We start from the raw sequence: 20,310 nt of genomic DNA on the forward strand, positions 1-20,310 counted from the left end.
TTACTCCATAATGTCAAAATTGGCTATTATTCTTATGGAAAAAAAAATAGCAGAAACTAAACACAGCTTCCCATTAATGTCCTATATTTGTTGTAACTGCAATCTGGTTTCTGTAAGAGTTGTAAATAACCTGTTTGGTAGAAGAGGCATTTTTGACAGTACAGAACTGTGTTAACTTTGTTTTTCAAAATTTGAAGTTAGTCCATGTGTGCGAAACCAATTAATTACTTAAACAAAAACATCATTTTCTATTTCTCCAGTGGCTGCTTCTTTGATTAGCTTGACAGTACAAACATTGAGAAGAGCAATGGTTTTACATTGTGATATAGTTTTGTTGTTTTCAGTCCTGAGGCTGGTTTCATGAAGCTCTCCACACAACTTTCTCCTGGATTCATATCTGAATAACTACTGCACCCTTATTGTATCCACATGTAGGTCCCTCAACAATTTTTACCCTCCATGCTTCCCTCCATTACCAACGGACTATTCCTTGATGCCTCAGGATATGTGCTATTAACTGGTCTCCTCCTGTAGTCAAGCTATGCTGTTAAGTTTCTTTTCTCTCAATTTTGATTCAGTACCACCTCATCTGTTATTCAGTCCACCCATCTAATCTTCAGCATTCGTCTACAGCACCACATTTCAAAAGCTTTTATTTTCTTCTTGTCTGAACTGCTTATCGTCTACATTTCACTTCCATACAAGGTGACACTCTAGACAAATACCTTCAGAAAAGGCTTCCTAAGACTTAAATTTATGTTGGATGTTAACATATTACTTGTATTCAAGAATACTTTATATCATCTCTTCTTGAGCCATCATCATTTATTTTGCTGCACAAATAACAAAACTCATCTACTACTTTGTGTCTCATGTTCTAATATAATTCCTTCAGGATCACTTGACTTAATGCCACTGCATTCCATTATCCCTGTTTCTTTTTGTTGATGTTCATCTCACTACCTCTTTTCTACTTTAATTTCTTTTCCAAATTTCTCCTTGCTTTCCTTCACAGCTTGCTCAATACATGGATTGAGCCCTGTCTCACTTCCATCTTAAATACTGGTTCCCATTAATGTCCTGAAACTGTTGTAACTGCAGTCTGGTTTCTGTAAGAGTTGTAAATAACTTTCACTCCTAGTATTAAGTCCTTGCTACATTTAGAATTTCAGTGAATTTATTTCAGTCAACATTATAAAAAGCATCATCTAACTCAACAAATGCTATAAATCTAGGTTTGCATTTCTTAAGTGTATCTTCTAATGTAAGTCATAGGATCACTTTCGCCTCTCTTGTTACTACATTTCTTTGGAACTGAAACTGATGTTCTTTGAGTCTGGCTTCTGCCTATTTCTCCAGTCTTCTGTAAATAATAACAACTTACCAGACTGATGGTTCAGTAATATACACACCTGTCAGTAATATACACACCTGTCAGCCCCTACCTCCTTTGGAATGGGAATTTTTATGTTTTTCTTGAAGCCTGAGAGTGTTTCTCCTGTCCCATATACTCTGCAGACCAGTTGGAATAGCTCTGCCATGGCCAGCTACACCAAGGATCTCGATAATTCTGAGGTAAAGTCTACTCCAATAGCCTTGTTTAGACTGAGGTCTTCCAGTGCTACGTCAAATTCATCTAATATTATCACATCCCCCATCTCATTTTCACCTACTTCCCATTCCTTTTTCATATTATCTTCAGCCATTCTGTATAGTGCTTTCACATTTCAGGCTTCCCTTCTTTGCACACTGGCTTGCAACCTGTGTCCTTTATGGTCACACATTTCCTTCCATTTCTTTAATTTTCATACATGGAGCATCTATCTTTTCTATTGTCCTGCCTCCCTCTACAGCTTTGAATTTCTTCTCTAGCTATTCCTGCTGTGCCACTCTTACCATGTGTCATTTATTTTTTTAGATGTCTGTATGCACTTTTGCTATCTTCATTTGTTACTTTTTTTTTCATTTTTTCCTTCCATCAGTTAAATTCTATATCTCACGTGTTATCCAAGGATTTCTGCTAGGCCTGCCATTTTTTCCCATTTGATCCTCTGTTGCCATCACTATTTCATCTCTCAGAGCGAACCATTCCCATCTACTTAAAACCATTCTTAAAAAGAATATTTGGTAAGAAGTCTTCAGTACAAATAACTTGAAAAAGGAGTATAATACACTTACAGAATCTTCCATTATTTTCTTTTGGACAGTTCTTCACATTGAAATTGCAGGCAGAAATGCACAACTATTAAGCAAAACATTTGGATAATTCATTTCATTATAATATCATGTAGAAAGCAGTGGTGATTGTATCATAATATAGATGACAGTCTAGTTACAGAATTTAACTACAAGCAATACAATAAGAGCCGAAGAATGTCATCAGAGTGGCTAAAACTATGCATTACTCCACTAAAATAAGTAGCTGCAAGAACAAAATTAAAACTACATGGTCATTAGGACAGAATGTTGGTTCTCATCTTACCAGATCTGTCACCAGGCTTGCTTACTTTACTTATTTCTTGTTATTTGTATGCAGAGCATAGGGCTTCGACAAAGCTCTGCCAGCACACTCGATTTCAGGTGAGGATCTGCAACTCTACTAATGTTTTCCCTTCCTCCACTTTTCTCCTCCATGATGTGCTTGATCTTCCTCATAATCTTTTACCCTGGGGATTTCAGCAGGGAATTCTGTACATTATCCTGGCTTATTCAGGTAGTGTTGTGGGGCAGCTGGTTGGAATTTATTGTATAATGTAGAATTGTAATGTAGAAAAGATGCATTTCCCTGCCGTCTAACCATATGTGGGGCGGCGGGTAGAATTAATTGTTATATAAATGTTCCTATTATTTATGCTGTTGTTTTGCCGTTCTCAACACTGGCGCTCTAACTACAATTTTGGCAACCAGAAAGTGATTAACAAAACGTGAAGCCAGTAATTAGAATTCCTAGTGCCCACTTCATCTGAGAAATACACTTATAGCTACAGCTTATAGCTCTGAGGAATTAGGAGATTGTCTGGGATTCATAATCAAAAACGATCGTGAAAAAACGTTCTCTGTATTCTGAAAGTCACAGATGAAAAAAAAAAGAATCCACACAACCTGACTAACAGAGCAGTTCAGAGTCTAATGCGCTGATGCAACTATAACTGTCCAAATTAAATGTTTAAATGAATGCTCGCCATAATTTGATGAATATGCTCATCAAACGCCATGCTAAATAATGGTAGAATGTCTGCCCCGCGGCGGCACGTGAAAATACGACATACGCAAACTGAAGATAGATAATTAAAGTCATCCCAGAATTAACACTTCACTCGAAAATGATTTCATGGTTACGCGTATCCCGAGTAATTTAATACGGCACCCGAGGCTGTTTATAGCAATGATACCGACGCAACGCGACTCCCGGCACAGATGGTGTGCTAATCTGCGTCTGGAGAGAACTGGGGCCTTGCTTACTCGCGCAGCGTTCTTATATATAAAGCCGCAGTGCGGACGGCTAAGGGAACGCCTGATCAAATTGGGTCTCCTGACTAGCTGCTGGGCTAGTAATAACTTTAAGTTATTGAATAAATCATCGCTTCATTTGCTGATGGCAGATGAAGCTCTCAATTTAAATGCGCAATCAGCACACAGGTAAGTAATCATAATAACAGTCTGACGTGGCTAAATAAATTATTTTGGGCGAGAGAATTAATTTAATTACACTACACGCCGTTGACGAGCTCTGAATTTGGCCTTTGGAGATACGCTATCACTATAGTTATATAGTTATTCAATTGAAACTTCTCACATCTTTATGATTATAGCGGATCTCCATTCTACTTAAATATAAACATCCTAGCCTTATTTATTAGCCTACTTAATCTATCTTGCTTCCTTAATTTTTAAGACAAAAACCAGAAAATATTGAATTTCAACTAAAATCTTAATTTTTGAGATCCAAAGTACTGTCTCTATTAAATTATTATGAAAAAGGAATCTAAATATAAAATTTTAAGTCTCTAGCTCTTTTCTGTTGCGCCAATGATTTTTACAGAAAAACTTCCAAATTTCGAAAATGGTTAAAGTTATCGAACTGACATTCAACACATATTAATTTAGTATTACTCCTGACATGCTAGAACCGTTTCAGGTTATTTACTTGATTTTTAAAGTATTGCACAACAATTATGATGTCAGATCTAGTTACAGCGGACTCAGCTGGCGCACAATGGAAAGACATGTGAATTTATTACGGTGTGAGTAGGCTGCTTCCCTACAGTGTGTCCAATCCAGGCCCACTTCCTTTTCTTGATTTGGATGTGGTAGGTTCTTCTCTAGTTCAATTCCAAAGGTCATTGTTGGGTATCACTTTTGGCCAAACGATTTTAAGAATTTTCCTAAGACATATGTTAAGGAAGACTTGCAAACACTTGTTGCACCATAATTGCTTGCTGAGTGATACAATGCATTTTTCCCATCCTTCAGCAGCCTCATGTGTGGAAAACCACATTTTGAGCTGTAGTCAAGCTGACTTCATGCAATGTTACTTTCAACTTTCTGTGCATGACTGAAAGACCTCTGGCAACATCCTTTTGCACTTTCATTCATTTAGTCTGAGTTTGTTGCGTTACTTTACTTTATCTGTATTGCCCTTAAGTTTGAACAATAGAAACTCCAGGTAGGAACATTAACAATGTAGGAAAAGATAGATTGCTACTTATTGTAAGGAAGACATATCAACTTGCAGACAGGCACAATTAAAAGACACTCAAATATAGATTTTGGCCACTGCCTTCGTCAGTAAAGAGGACACACAGACAACGTTTACTTACACATGCAAGCAAGCACACCTCACGCACACGATGGCCGTGTGCGTGAGGTGTGCGTACTTACTTGCTATTGTGTGTGCGTGCATGTGTGTGTGTGTGTGTGTGTGTGTGTGTGTGTGTGTGTGTGTGTGTGTGTGCGCGTGTGTGCGCGTGCGCGCATGTGCAAGAGTGAATGTTGTGTGTGCATCCTCTTTACTGATGAAGGCTGTGACCAAAAGCTATATGTGAGTGTGTTTTAATCATGCCTGTCTGCAACTTGACATGACTTGTTTACAGTAAGCAGCAATCTATCTTTTCCTACATTCTTAAGTTCTTCAGAACAGTGTTTCCATCCATTAGTTGGGCTTCACAGACAGTCTATACCCTCCAAACCTAGTCTGTAAACAGATCCCTGTGTCACGTCCATATATATACAGGGTTATTACAAATGATTGAAGCGATTTCACAGCTCTACAATAACTTTATTATTTGAGATATTTTCACAATGCTTTGCACACACATACAAAAACTCAAAAAGTTTTTTTAGGCATTCACAAATGTTCGATATGTACCCCTTTAGTGATTCGGCAGACATCAAGCCGATAATCAAGTTCCTCCCACACTCAACGCAGCATGTCCCCATCAATGAGTTTGAAAGCATCGTTGATGCGAGCTCTCAGTTCTGGCATGTTTCTTGGTAGAGGAGGTTTAAACACTGAATCTTTTACATAACCCCACAGAAAGAAATCGCATGGGGTTAAGTCGGGAGAGCATGGAGGCCATGACATGAATTGCTGATCGTGATCTCCACCACGACCGATCCATCGGTTTTCCAATCTCCTGTTTAAGAAATGCCGAACATCATGATGGAAGTGCGGTGGAGCACCATCCTGTTGAAAGATGAAGTCGACGCTGTTGGTCTCCAGTTGTGGCATGAGGCCAATTTTCCAGCATGTCCAGATACACGTGTTCTGTAAAGTTTTTTTTGCAGAAGAAAAAGGGGACTCCAAAGTTATCACTAAATGCTAGTAAATGTTTCACATTGGGAGGCAGGAAGCTATCTCTTGGCATCCTCTGCCAGCTTGCCCCTCATGCCACAAGTACATATGCCCCATTTGGGTTTTAAGATCATGAATGTCCAGGTTATATGTCCATAACTGCTGCATGTAGTAAGCATTTGAATTTCTTACTTTTGGAGTTGACATCATCATTTGAAAGTTGAAACAGGTACAAGTTGTATTGTTATCATCTGCTGCATTGTATTTGTTTTTTATATCCTTAGCTGTTCTGCCTTTCACAGTTGTAATTCTTTTGCTGCTTCTGCAGCTCTTTTTTTCTGCATTGGTACCATTCTCTATCGCAACTTGCAGCCTGTCACACGTTACACAGGTGTCACTTCGGGGCCTGTGAAAACTAAGTTTGAATTCAGTGTTGAAAATTTTTCTGCAAAAACTTTCTTTTTCAGGCTTGATTTTCTTCTTCTTCTTCTTCTTCTTCTTCTTCTTTACTCCACTTTGTGTAAAAATCGTACATTTTAGATAAATTTAAGTCAAGGTTAAGATATCTCACATTTGGAAACTTTTCATGACTATAATGGCTTTGATAATGAGGGGAGTTTGTGATATGTTCCTTGATTATTTCGATCCTATGGTAAGAAATTTTATGTGCTGGTTCCTTCCTACCTCTATTTTTTTTTTTTTTTTTTTTTTCTCACTCTTTTATTTGATTTGCCTAGGATTTGAGAAAAAATGTTTTGCATACTCTGTATCCACCTACCTTAAGTATACATGAAACACCTTTTTTGTTTTCACCTGTTTCTTTACTCCATTTTACTGGTGCTAACACAGTTGTTCCATTTAAAAATGCTGTTTGCAACTCTTAACTGTTAAAGTTTTCAATATGAATTGAAAATGCTTTGTCTTTGTTGTGAAGGGATGTTAACAGTACATTTATACCAGCAGTTGTGGTCATATGATTGCATGTCTTTTTTCCTGTGTACTTTGTTTTTTGTCAACATATGACTGACTTGAGTATCTTAGCTTCTTTCTTTGTACTTGTTTCCAAGCATGAACTCTTCTTACTCGTTTTTTTCCCTCATTGAGTCTCTGGAGGAATGGCATTGTCAGGTAGGTGTGCTAGTGCTCGACCTTCTTCTTCACCATTTTCTGGATAAAAATATAGTTTTAAATGGATAATACTAAAAAGGGTTCAAAAAGTTTTTTCTAGTAACAGTAACATAATACCCAGTCCTGATGTGGTCACTTACAAGACTTTATTTGATTGTGCCACAGTGATTGATTGGGGTCCTTCCAGAAGCTATATTTAAATTTACAACTTTTAGTATAAAACCAATAAAATAAGTAGGACCCGTGGGGCAAGGAGTACTGTCATTTCGAAGATCTTCGATAGAAGCAAATGAGAACTTTACTCTATAACGGATAGATAAAATAAATCAATTTACATGACACTTCTTTGCTGCTTGTAACACTGTCTTTGCCAGGATAGTAGTCCTTGTCATCATCAGAATGATCTCTAAAAGCATATGATGGATATACAAAGCACAATGCAATATCAAGCTTAGTAAACAAAAGTTTTTACCTCACTTAATCTCATTTTGCAATGATTTCAGTGTTATTTTATGGATTTTAATTACTAATTATTTTAATTTAAAATGCTAAGGTAATTTTACTGGTGATAGTTTTCAGTTTAATCGTATAGCTACTTTACCTGAGTCAGAAAGGTTGTCAACAATGTTGGTGCCTTCTCTAGAAGGAACAGGCACTGAATTACAGTACTGAAAAGTTATGTGGAAACTGAAACATTGAATTTATTGAGAAACTTTTAAACGACACGGAAAAATCTAGGCCTAAATGTCTATGGGCTGCTTGAAGTCAGAATCAAGTTGTAACATGTGACCAGTGAAACAAAACAAGTTAGAACAAAAGGGAGCCAAGTGACACATAGACCCCTTGCGCTCTTAGGAAATGAACTACGTCTGTTAGTTGGTGAAGGGGCACTCCAATAGGTGGCAGCACCTGTCAAGAAATCCAGTTACATCTCTTTACCACTCAAAAGATTACTATTTTAAATACCATAATTTCAATAAAACTGGAAGTTTTAGGAAATGTCACTTAGACCCCTTGTGTTCTGTGGTCATAAACACACATTATTTATGTACTATAACAACGTGTGTGGATAATAAATTTTGACTCTCATTTCAGTGTATTTAGAAATGTGTTTAAGAGAAATTTTAGAAATGTGTTTAAGAGAACTTAAATAGTCTTCAGGCATCCTACTCATAGTTTTAAGTGATAGCAAAAGATCCGATGGCAGGCTGCTAATCAAGAATTGTGGCTTTCATTGTGAACAGAGATAGACATAGATTAATCTTTCATTTATCATGATAGCAGGCTGCTAGTCAAAAGCTTTTGCTTTCAGTGTGAACAGAGATGATATACACTCCTGGAAATTGAAATAAGAACACCGTGAATTCATTGTCCCAGGAAGGGGAAGCTTTATTGACACATTCCTGGGGTCAGATACATCACATGATCACACTGACAGAACCACAGGCACATAGACACAGGCAACAGAACATGCACAATGTCGGCACTAGTACAGTGTATATCCACCTTTCGCAGCAATGCAGGCTGCTGTTCTCCCATGGAGACGATCGTAGAGATGCTGGATGTAGTCCTGTGGAACGGCTTGCCATGCCATTTCCACCTGGCGCCTCAGTCGGACTAGCGTTCGTGCTGGACGTGCAGACCCAGACCGCGTGAGACGACGCTTCATCCAGTCCCAAACATGCTCAATGGGGGACAGATCCGGAGATCTTGCTGGCCAGGGTAGTTGACTTGCACCTTCTAGAGCACGTTGGGTGGCACGGGATACATGCGGACGTGCATTGTCCTGTTGGAACAGCACGTTCCCTTGCCGGTCTAGGAATGGTAGAACGATGGGTTCGATGACGGTTTGGATGTACCGTGCACTATTCAGTGTCCCCTCGACGATCACCAGTGGTGTACGGCCAGTGTAGGAGATCGCTCCCCACACCATGATGCCGGGTGTTGGCCCTGTGTGCCTCGGTCGTATGCAGTCCTGATTGTGGCGCTCACCTGCACGGCGCCAAACACGCATACGACCATCATTGGCACCAAGGCAGAAGCGACTCTCATCGCTGAAGACGACACGTCTCCATTCGTCCCTCCATTCACGCCTGTCGCGACACCACTGGAGGCGGGCTGCACGATGTTGGGGCGTGAGCGGAAGACGGCCTAATGGTGTGCGGGACCGTAGCCCAGCTTCATGGAGACGGTTGCGAATGGTCCTCGCCGATACCCCAGGAGCAACAGTGTCCCTAATTTGCTGGGAAGTGGCGGTGCGGTCCCCTACGGCACTGCGTAGGATCCTACGGTCATGGCGTGCATCCGTGCGTCGCTGCGGTCCGGTCCCAGGTCGACGGGCACGTGCACCTTCCGCCGACCACTGGCGACAACATCGATGTACTGTGGAGACCTCACGCCCCACGTGTTGAGCAATTCGGCGGTACGTCCACCCGGCCTCCCGCATGCCCACTATACGCCCTCGCTCAAAGTCCGTCAACTGCACATACGGTTCACGTCCACGCTGTCGCGGCATGCCAGCAGTGTGAAAGACTGCGATGGAGCTCCGTATGCCACGGCAAACTGGCTGACACTGACGGCGGCGGTGCACAAATGCTGCGCAGCTAGCGCCATTCGACGGCCAACACCGCGGTTCCTGGTGTGTCCGCTGTGCCGTGCGTGTGATCATTGCTTGTACAGCCCTCTCGCAGTGTCCGGAGCAAGTATGGTGGGTCTGACACACCGGTGTTAATGTGTTCTTTTTTCCATTTCCAGGAGTGTAGATCAATCTTTCATTTATCATCAGCTATTATAGGCAATGATTGGAACTCCTACTGTGTATTACTAAATCACACAACCAGTGTGTCTAATAATTGAACAAAATATGTAAAAGTAAATGGGGATGATAAAGCTGTTTGCTTGATTACTGTTCATTTCACTTTCAGGTGGCACACAGGCTTCATCAAAGCAGTGCACAACTGAAGATATGCAGCCAGAAGAAACTGAAATCAGCTTGCTCTTTGGAACACGTCAGATGAACACTCATATTTGTATGACATGCAATAGTGAAGTATCAAAAGAATCCATAGTTCTCCTGACAAATCTCATCTACCCTCATAATTCATCAGGTCTTATTTACCATCTGATATGCTACTATCTGATTTTTCACGTCTGTTCTGTGATAAATTACTTCACCCCACCACTGTTACAGATAACCAGGCTGAATACACTTTCTGTGATGTACTGATGAGAAGTATGTTTCCTGAGCAGACAACTCCAGCTTGGTGTGAGCACTGTGGCCGCTATCGCCAGTCGGTCCGCTCACGAAAGATAACAGCCCTTCCACAGATCATGGCTGTCAATTGTGGCCTCGATCATCCCCAGGTAGGTGGTGTCTCCCCCCAAAACTTAAGTTTATAATCAGGAAGGCTTGGTTCAGTCACAGTACTACTGCCCAAAACCACCTCATTGCCGATCCCCACCCCCATCCCACCCGCCCCTCTAGTTTCAACAGACCTTAATATGATCAAATTTAGCACTACTTTAAACAATACAGCAGAAGACAATGTTAAAATATTTATACCATGTTGTGAAAAATCTAGGTTCTGCTTTCACAAGGAAGTACTGATATCTGTAGTTAGGGGTCAGGGGGCATCAGGGTTGTGTCAGTGACACAGTGGTATCTGTAAAAACATTTTACTGATGTGACTGCTGCAGTGAATATGAATATTGTCTTCCCCAGCACACAGGAAATGAGCCAGGTTGCTTGCTTAGGTGTCGGCAAGGAATGCCAGACGCAGCACTCTGGCAGCTCATGTACGTTGCTGCAGATCAGGCACATTGCCTGAGAGTGAGGCAGCATGGGGTGCGGTGGTGGGAAATGAGCAATGTGGCCCGCAGGCATGCTTCTGTCGATAGGATGGGCCTCAGTGTTCTCAAAGGTGGATGCATGCTTAGACTTGTACTCAAAGCCTCTTGCCCATGACAGTTGTAATGAAGTTGGATGGCCAGGTTTCCCTCAGCCCACGTACCGTGCAGCCAGGAAGGCAATACACATACTGCCTGGGAGGGGGCACTCAGGTGCCATCCTAGCAAACAGAAGATGGCAGCTTGTAGTCTGTAGGTTTGGCCCTTCATCAGAGGATGACTCAGTAGGTCCACATCACAGTTGTGATCTCTCTGTAGCAGCCGCACGGAGCGATGAATTCCAACCACAGCCGGCAGCCTGCAGTCTTAGTTGAAGTCATCAGACAGGTGACTACCGTATTTACTCGAATCTAAGCCGCACTTTTTTTCTGGTTTTTGTAATCCAAAAAACCACCTGTGGCTTAGAATCAAGTGCAAAGTAGGCAGAAGTTCTGAAAAATATTGGTAGGTGCTGCCACAACTAACTTCTGCCGTCGGATATAGCACTACACAGGCATGCTTTGCAGGCACAAAGATAAATACTGGCACCAAAACCTCTGCACCAGTAAATAAATTTTAAAAAAAGGTGGAAGACAAGCTTTTTTCTCCGCCCCGAGTTTTGACTACTGCATTTTCATACATTATCCAATGAAGTAAATACAAATTCAGTATTGTTTGTTCATCTTCGAATGTAGCAGCATTTCAATGTACTACGAAAATCCGACTGGCAAGACTGTTTGGGATGTTTGTCAATATGGCCAACTCTACGTTCTGAATTTTTTCCTACCTGTGCGAAGAGATGGTTGCTAATACGAACTTTTATGAATTGTGAATCACATGCAGTATTCTCTTCACCATAAGAATAATACGAATATAAACATTTTGCCATGTATTCTTTCATGTTTGCTGCTATCTCATTTCAATCCTGTCTGCCTAATAAACTATGAAACTAGAGTGAGACAACAGCAAACGCAGAAAAATATACATATCATGTCATGTTTACATTCATATTATTCTTATGCCTAATAGTGATACAGTCAGAAATGAAGCACGGCAGTTGACTAGATTTTTAAATCTAAGATGACTCTAATTTCATGCAGAATGTAATGTACTAAAGAGGCGTCTGCAAAGATTTTCAAATGGAGAAAAATGTTCACTAAATTCTCGTTCAGAATGTCTTCTATCATACGCAGTCTATTATTTGGTTCTTGATGATCATTATCAAAGAAAGCAGCAGTGTAAATAACAAAAAAAATAGTCTCTTGCCATTGTTTCTTTAAAGAGATGATTCCTCTCTCTCTCTCTCTCTCTCTCTCTCTCTCTCTCTCTCTCTCTTTTTTTAATTGTAAGCGGCGGTAGCGTGCACAAAAGCAAGCCATGCCGTGAGCTGCGACATGTCATTAACACTCATTATCAGATTGCGACAAACAATGCACGACACAGTACAGTAATACATTTTCAGCTTAGAGTGACGTAAACACCTATAACAAAGAGAACAGCACTTATCAGATCAAAGAAAAATAAGCAATCAATTCAAACTGGACAAAGCAAGTGAAAAAGGAAGGGTACCCGTATAAATATGGACGGAGCGCCTAACGCATAGCAATGGCTACCTGGTAAATCTTAACGACTCAAACCAAACTACTGTAGCTGTATCGTCATTCTTTTGACCTAATTTGTGTCTCATATTACAGTGGACCAACTTTGTTTCGATTTGGAGCTGGGGCCTAAAACTTTTCCCTCCCCTTGAATTTTGAGTCTCAAATTTCAGGTGTGGCTTAGATTCGGGAAAATTTTTTTCCCTTGATTTCGAGTCCCATTTTTCAGGTGCGGCTTAGATTCAAGTGCGGCTTACATTCGAGTAAATACGGTAACATAGATATAAACCTTGAAAATATTGTCAATGATTGTCAGTATGTATTTATTACCAGCTGGAGTTCTGTTGAATGGGCCAAAATATCAAGCCCTATCATTTCTAAGGGTTTGGATGCCTCAGACAACCATTGACGAGGAATGTTTTTACGGCTTAGATACACCCACTTTGCGCATGGTATGCAATTCCATGCATATTGATCACATTTCCTGATATGCCACCAAAACCTTTTGGCTAATCTTGTATTAGTCACTGTTTGGCCTCCGTGAGCTGACAAAACTTGGTCATTTGCTTGTTGTAACACCTTTTTCCTTAGCGACAACAGAATCACAACACATGGTCCGCGTTTCATAGATCTGCAGAGTAAACCTTCATGAATTGTGAGCTGCAGCTATGACCTAAATTCCCGACAACTGACAATCCATATCAGCTGCCCATTCTCTCTCCACTCACTCAAATTTTCCCAAGCGTTTGCAGTACTGCAACCTTGTGGGTCAAAGTATCAACATTTGTATGTTTTCTCCCAGGTTTGTGAACAACTATGTAATCAAACTCGCTCAACTTAAGGGCCCACCTGTTTAAGATAAAGAGATCCATCAAACCCAGTAGCCACTTTAAGGAAGCATGATCCATTACTACTTTGAATTTAGATAACATCTAAAGTAAGTTATGCCTTACATCACTGCTAACATTTCCTTGTCAGTGGTAGAGTAATAATGTTCTGCTCTAACTGTCAGGAAGCATGCACTGGATGCTCTTTCTGTCAGTATCCTGAGTCGGAACACAACTGGGATTAATGCTTCTAGTGTCGCAAGAAAAGATAAATTTCATGTCAAAATCTGGAAATACCAGTACTGGGTCTGTGAGTAATGCTTTCTTTAAAGCCTGAAAGCATACTCACGCTACATTGACCACTTAGATTTTAATCGCTTTTTGTAGCAAATTATTTAAGAGCTGAGGAATTTGCACAGAGTCTTTGATACATTTTTTGGAATAATTGCAAAGACCCAGAAAAGAATGCAACTGTTTTGTTGTTTGTGGAGTTGCAAGCTCGGAAACTGCTGATACTTAACAGAGAATGGTTTTTACACCCTCCTCACTTATGACATGGTGAAGTATTTGACTTGAGTCTGCGCAAAATTACATTTTCAATACTTAGCATAAGACGTTCTGCTCTAAGACCATCAAATACTTCCTCCAACTGTTTCATATTGTTCATCCATATCTTCTGAAAAAACTGTAAAATCATTGACATATACCATACACTTCCTAGCTTTTAGGCCAAGCAAAACTCCATCTAACTGTCTTTGAATGTGGCTGGCACATTTTTAAGCCAGAATGGCATCAAGCAATATTGAAAATAGCTCCAAGGGACTGAAAAAGCTGTTTAAAGTCTCTCTTCTGGTACTGCCTCCATCTGGTGGTACCCACTATGCATATCCATTTAGAAAATTACTGCATCTGCCGAAAATTGTCAAGCGGCACTATGATATTTGGTATCAGATAGGCATCAGTGGTAGTTTCCGTGTTCAAATGTCAGCTGTCACAGGAAAAGCGATATCAAACTATCATAGGTTTTATAATACTTTCTGCCAGTTGTTGGTGGATAAACACTTTCATCACAGGTGTAAATGCTTCAGTATGCATCATGGCTTCTTATAAACTGGAGCATTACATTACTCCCTATTGGTAGGCAATGTTGGGTAATAGGTGTCACAAATAATCGATCCTATGCATTAAACAAATCTTTGAATTGCAACAATAGTGTGTCCACAACTTGCCAGTCCCTGCCCTGCAGATGGCTCACGTTACTTCATAACACAGAATCACTGATCACATGCTATCATTGTGGTTAGTAAACAACCTGTCGATGGGTGTATCTGAAATTTTTATTATTCTCCAATAATTTGCCATGCCTAACATTTTCTGTGGTAAGTCTGTACCCGCAGACACCCAAACTAATTTCCCTTCACCTGAAGGCACATTATCATGAGAACCCATCTTCAGTGTGCCTGTAGACATTGTAGTTGTTTTGCCTTGCCACATTGCTTCGCTTACAGTAGTATTACCCAACGGAAAGAAGGTTCCTCCAAGTTAACATATTGCGCACTCCACTAGTGCCGCACCAAAGAAATATACAGTACTAGGGTAAGCAAACACCAGGTTCCAATTAAAAGGTACATATCATAACGCATCTACATTCAAAACAGTCCCATGCCAACTGACCCCAACACCAGCAAGTAAAACATCTGCCTGGCACACCTTTCATGCATGGCAATTCACACCCAGAAGGATTACAGAATGCACACCTGACCTGTGTCAAATCCACTTCACAACAATTGCTGGCGAATGTGGACAGATCAAGAGGTTACAATACTGTATCAGAGTTACTTTTAGGTTAAAATGAACATCTCTGTGATCTATCTCAGCCAACAAGAAACAAAAGGCCAGATCTATCTCAGCCAACAAGAAACAAAAGGCCAGCTACAAAGTAACAAAACAACTTGCAGTCACCGGTCTTCATTTGGAAGTGCAGGTTGCAAGACGAGCGAAACTGATTGCAACGATGTTGACGTGATGACCATTTGTGACAATGTCAGGTGCCATGAAGACTGCTTCTGACCACCAGTTGGTATGGTGGTTGTTGAGAGGTCCACTTTTGTACGCCGGTTGTAAAAATCACTCTGGGTCAGGGAGTCAGTGGGCATCGAGAATGGGCATGTGAGGTGATGGCATTACAAGTATCAGAGGCCAAGCTCTCCTAGCTGGTGAGTGTTTCAGTCTTATGCCCAAAGGCTTCAATGAGACAATAGTATCTGTAAACTTGATTGTTACAATGAACATTGTCTTCTCCAGAGCACAGGAAACGGGCCAGGCTGCTTGCCCATGCATCTGAAAAGAATGCTAGAGACTGCACTCTCACAACTCACATAGCTTCCAACAGGTCAGGCACAGTGCCTGGAGGGAGGTTGTGCCCAGGTGCCCAACCAGCAAACAGAAAGTGGCAATTTGCAGTCAGTCGGTTTGTCCCTTTGCCAGAGGATGGCTCAGTATCTTCTGTCGGGCGCGGCTGGGCTGTGAACCATTGGTAGCAGTAGCTTGGAGCAATGAAGTCCAGCCAGTGCATCACGGTTTGCCAGCAGAGTTGCCTGTGACTAGAGAGACTGTTATTCCGTTAGGATCAATGATTCAGACAGAATAACCAGACATTGAGGACAAGGTGTCTGAAACAGGAGTATTTAAAGCTGGACATCTCAGCATTGTAGCATGTTAGGTGGCCATTTTGCATCATTTTACCAGAGGTGTCACCAGTCCTATTCAACTACAGATGGTTTTCCCTGCCTCTGCATGTCTCATCAGTACTAGAATGCCTTGGAGTGGTGAAGCTCGAATGTTGCATGTTTTTACTCCTTATTGTAGAGTTTGCAGAATGACAGTGCTGCTTGCTATGTGGCAATAAGTTATAGATGTTGTCCTGCTTTTGCGATATTGACACCCTTCACGTGGTCTAGATTGTGATTGTGATACAAGGACTGAGTCAGTCTTCATTCTTTTACCATCTGTGTCGAGCAATAGCTTTGAAAATTTATTAGTTATTGCTTTTGAATCATTCTAACTTCTCAGCCACAGCAAAGTTTGTGACACAATTAGGTAGGTTTAACCAATCTTTGAATCAGTTTGACTGTTTTATTTCACCAGTTATGCTTGAAGAAGGTGCCATGGTGTTTATTAACAATGAATTTTCTAGGTTGTACTTGGGTCTAGAATTTATAGGAAATTTATGACCTTTAGTCCATTTTCATCTGTAATTTTTTTGTGTGCTTCACTTTTAAAGTCATGGCAACCAAGCAGCAACATCTTTTTGTTATTGCAGAGTCAAAGATTGCAAAGATTTTTCTTTCCTCACCCAGTTTCCACTAATGAAACTGAATGACTGCCAAACTCTTAAGACCTGTTGATGTTCATTATCATATTGTTGCTCTACAACAACATCTGTAAGAAGTGAAAAACAGATATTTATTTTACCAGCTAGCAGATGCCCTTGTAGCCATTCCGACCTCAGTATATTCAATGAGGGACTGCACAATTTTTAGAAGGTTTGTGTAGTTGGAATGAGAGGGTCAGCAATATGTTTAGTAAATGTTCCTGGGTATTCTACAGGAAAGAGATTGCAAATTATATAAAACACATCTTTTAAAGTTTCAATGAACTCTATGAGTAGATTTTGAGAACCTATATGTCAATCTTACGTACAGTTTGTTTAGAAAGAAGAGATAAAAATTAGTGACATTAAGATGCCAGCAAAAATTTTGGGAGCAATACCTAGCAGTGGTGCAGGTAGGGTACGCAATATTGTACACAATATAGTGACTTGCAGAACACACATTCATTCATCCATACACATATACTGCATACATTGATGCAGCTTAATGGTTAAGTGCCAGACTACAAATCCAAAGCTACAAAGTTTGATCCCTTGTCAGTCATTGGATTTTTTTCTGCCATTTATCACTTCTTTCACCTCTGGCAGTAATTTGTCTGTGTGAAAAGTGTAGAAATGCACTGTGGTTCAGAATACATGTTAATATTGTAACCACACACACAGATAAGTACACAAATATAAAATTTGTTTTAATGAGAAAACAATTTGGAAGTTCCATAAAAAGTCCAAGCAAAAAGCCAGCCCGAATCTGATTACATAAAGTGAATCCTGAGAGCAGAGTCATGTGAGTGCGTGAACGAACCATAACAGAATGAAAATGAGTCCACTTCACTCTGGTATTATATCAGGTAAGTTGTCAGTCGGGCACTGTCCATCGGCTGTGTGTGCCAGCCTAGATGCGTGCTGCCTTTTCTGTTTGATTTTGACGCTGCCTGGCAGCCGGACCAGTGTCATTTGGCATGGATGTGAATGAGTTGAATTGTAATGATGTGAGCCAGCATCTTGTGTCCCATATGATACGGCTGGAGCTCCCAGTATGATACGAGTGCTAACATGGGGTTATATGGACATCAAAGCGAATATATTACAAGAAAAAATAGTCATATCAGATAACAAAATAAAGACTATATGGGATGTAGTGAAGGAGGAGACTGGTAGAAACAGACATGAAGAGGGACAAATAGCATTAAGAGTAAATGATACATTGGTGACAGACATGTATAGTGTTGCAGAACTTTTTAACAAACATTTTATAACTGTTACTGACAAGATGGGGTTGTCAGGTTCTGTAGATGCTGCTATGGAATACCTCAGACCAGACATTTTAAGTAACTTCCATAATATGAATTTGACCCTCACTACCACAGCAGAAATAATATCCATCATAAAATCTTTAAAATCAAAAACATCTAGTGGGTGTAATGAAATATCATCAAAGTTAAAGAATGTGATTCTGAGTTAAGTAACATATTAAGCTATCTATGTAACCAGTCATTTATCAGTGGAATATTTCCTGAATGGTTGAAATATGCTGAAGTTAAGCCACTGTATAAGAAGTGAGATAAAGAAATAGCATCAAATTTCCATCCAATTTCACTTTTGCCAGCGTCCTCAAAAATTTTAGAAAAAGTAATGTACAATCGGCTTTATAACCATCTTATCTCAAATAACATACTGTCAAAGTCACAGTTCGGATTTCTAAAGGGTTCTGATATTGAGAAGGCTATCTACATTTACAGTGAAAATGTGCTTAATTCATTGGACAAAAAATTGCAGGCAACTGGTATATTTTGTGATCTGTCAAAGACATTTGACTGTGTAAATCACAATATCCTTTTAAGTAAATTAGAATATTATAGTGTAACAGGAAATGCTGCAAAATAGTACAAATCTTATATCTCTGGCAGGAAACAAAGGGTTTTATTAGGAAAGAGACGTGTCAAGCTATCAGGCATCATCCAACTGGGAACTAATTACATGTGGGGTCCCACAAAGTTCCATTTTAGAGCCCTTACTTTTTCTTGTGTATATCAATGACCTTTCATCAGTAACATTACCAGAAGCCAAGTTCATTTTGTTTGCTGATGATACAAACATTGCAATAAATAGCAAATGAAGTGTAATCTTAGAAAGGTCAGCTAATAAAATATTTGTGGACATTAATCACTGGTCCTAGCCAATTCTTTGTCACTAAACTTTGAAAAAACACGCTACATGCAGTTCAGAACTTGTAAGTGGGGTCCCATGAGTATATGCCTAACATATGATGACAAGCAGATAGAAGTGGACAGTGTTAAATTCTTGGGATTACAGCTTGATAATAAACTCAACTGGGAGGAGCACACCACAGAACTGCTGAAGCGTCTTAACAAATCTCTATTTGCAATACGAATTGTGTCAGACATAGGGGATATAAATATGAAAAAGCTGGCATACTATGCTTACTTTCATTCTATAATGTCATATGGGATTATTTTTTGGGGTAATTCATCAAGCCAGGTTAAAGTTTTCCGGGCACAAAAACGTGCAGTAAGAGTTATATGTGGTGTGAACTCAAGAACATCCTGCAGAAGGCTGTTTAGGGAACTAGGGATACTAACTACTGCTTCCCAATATATTTATTCCTTATAATGAAATTTGTCATTAAAAATATATCACTTTTTCAACCAACAGCTCAATTCATGGAATCAATACTAGAAATAAGAATAATCTTCACAAGGATTTAAAGTCACCTAGTCTTGTACAAAAAGGTGTGCATTACTCAGGAACACAAATTTTCAATAACTTGCCAACAGCCATAAAAAGCTTAACGACCAATGAAATTCAGTTTAAGAGAAGCGTAAAGGATTTATTGGTGGCCAACTCCTTCTACTCCATTGATGAGTTTCTCAGTAGAACCAACTGATTTGTATGTAGAAATATATAAGTAGTAATGTGTTCATTGTAAATAAGTGTGTGTGTGTGTGTGTGTGTGTGTGTGTGTGTGTGCGCGCGCGCGCGCAATCTAACTTCTGTACCAGTTCAGTGCAGTAATGTGTTCATTGTAAATAAGTATTTAGTAGTTGTATTACACGTTTATTACCTCTTAAATAAATAAAAAACTTTTTTATTTTAAATTCAGAGCATTAGTATTTGTAAAATGATTCTTTCATATAGCGTTCATTAAAAAATGACAACCATGCCACTTGGGACCTGTGGAATGGTACATTAGCTTATTTGTTTGAGTTGTAAATATTTGTCATGTATTGTTGTTTTTCTGACATGTTCTACATCCTGGAGGACCTTCTCCCTATGGATCAATTGGAATGAAAGTTAATCTAATCTAATCTTAACTGCACTCACTCACCTTGGCAGGGTGGCTGAGAGATAGTGCAACCCAAGTTACCCTCTACCGCAGTGTGGGACACCATGCAGCACCCATGAAAGTGACATCCATGTTCTCCTGGGTACTGTCAACAAGCACCCTAAGTGTGGCCAGAAGCTCCCTATCAGTTGCCACTTGAGACTAGGGCCAAAAATAGCCCTGGTGGTAATGGCTCCATCACAAGCAGATGCCTTTCGGATGTGATGCCAGCCACAAGGGTGTCGACACTGGATCTGTATCCATGCAGACATCTGGGACCTCAGGGGCGGGAGCTGAAATTGGCTAGTATGACACCTGCTGACCATCCAATGCCATCGTTCATC

The 20,310-nt window shown here is 40.1% G+C and overlaps 1 protein-coding gene across 1 annotated transcript in view; it reads left to right on the plus strand.

Moving 5' to 3' along the window:
- The window catches only part of LOC126175203 (PAN2-PAN3 deadenylation complex catalytic subunit PAN2), a 319,055-nt gene that overhangs the window by 159,580 nt on the left and 139,165 nt on the right, over positions 1-20,310 (plus strand). The window contains exons 12-13 of the mRNA XM_049921812.1: positions 9,847-10,029; positions 10,113-10,285. Coding sequence (XP_049777769.1) covers positions 9,847-10,029; positions 10,113-10,285 — 356 coding nt within the window. The remainder of the gene's footprint in view (positions 1-9,846; positions 10,030-10,112; positions 10,286-20,310) is intronic.

This window comes from Schistocerca cancellata, chromosome 3, assembly GCF_023864275.1.
Source record: "Schistocerca cancellata isolate TAMUIC-IGC-003103 chromosome 3, iqSchCanc2.1, whole genome shotgun sequence".
NCBI classification, from domain to species: Eukaryota; Metazoa; Arthropoda; class Insecta; order Orthoptera; family Acrididae; genus Schistocerca; species Schistocerca cancellata.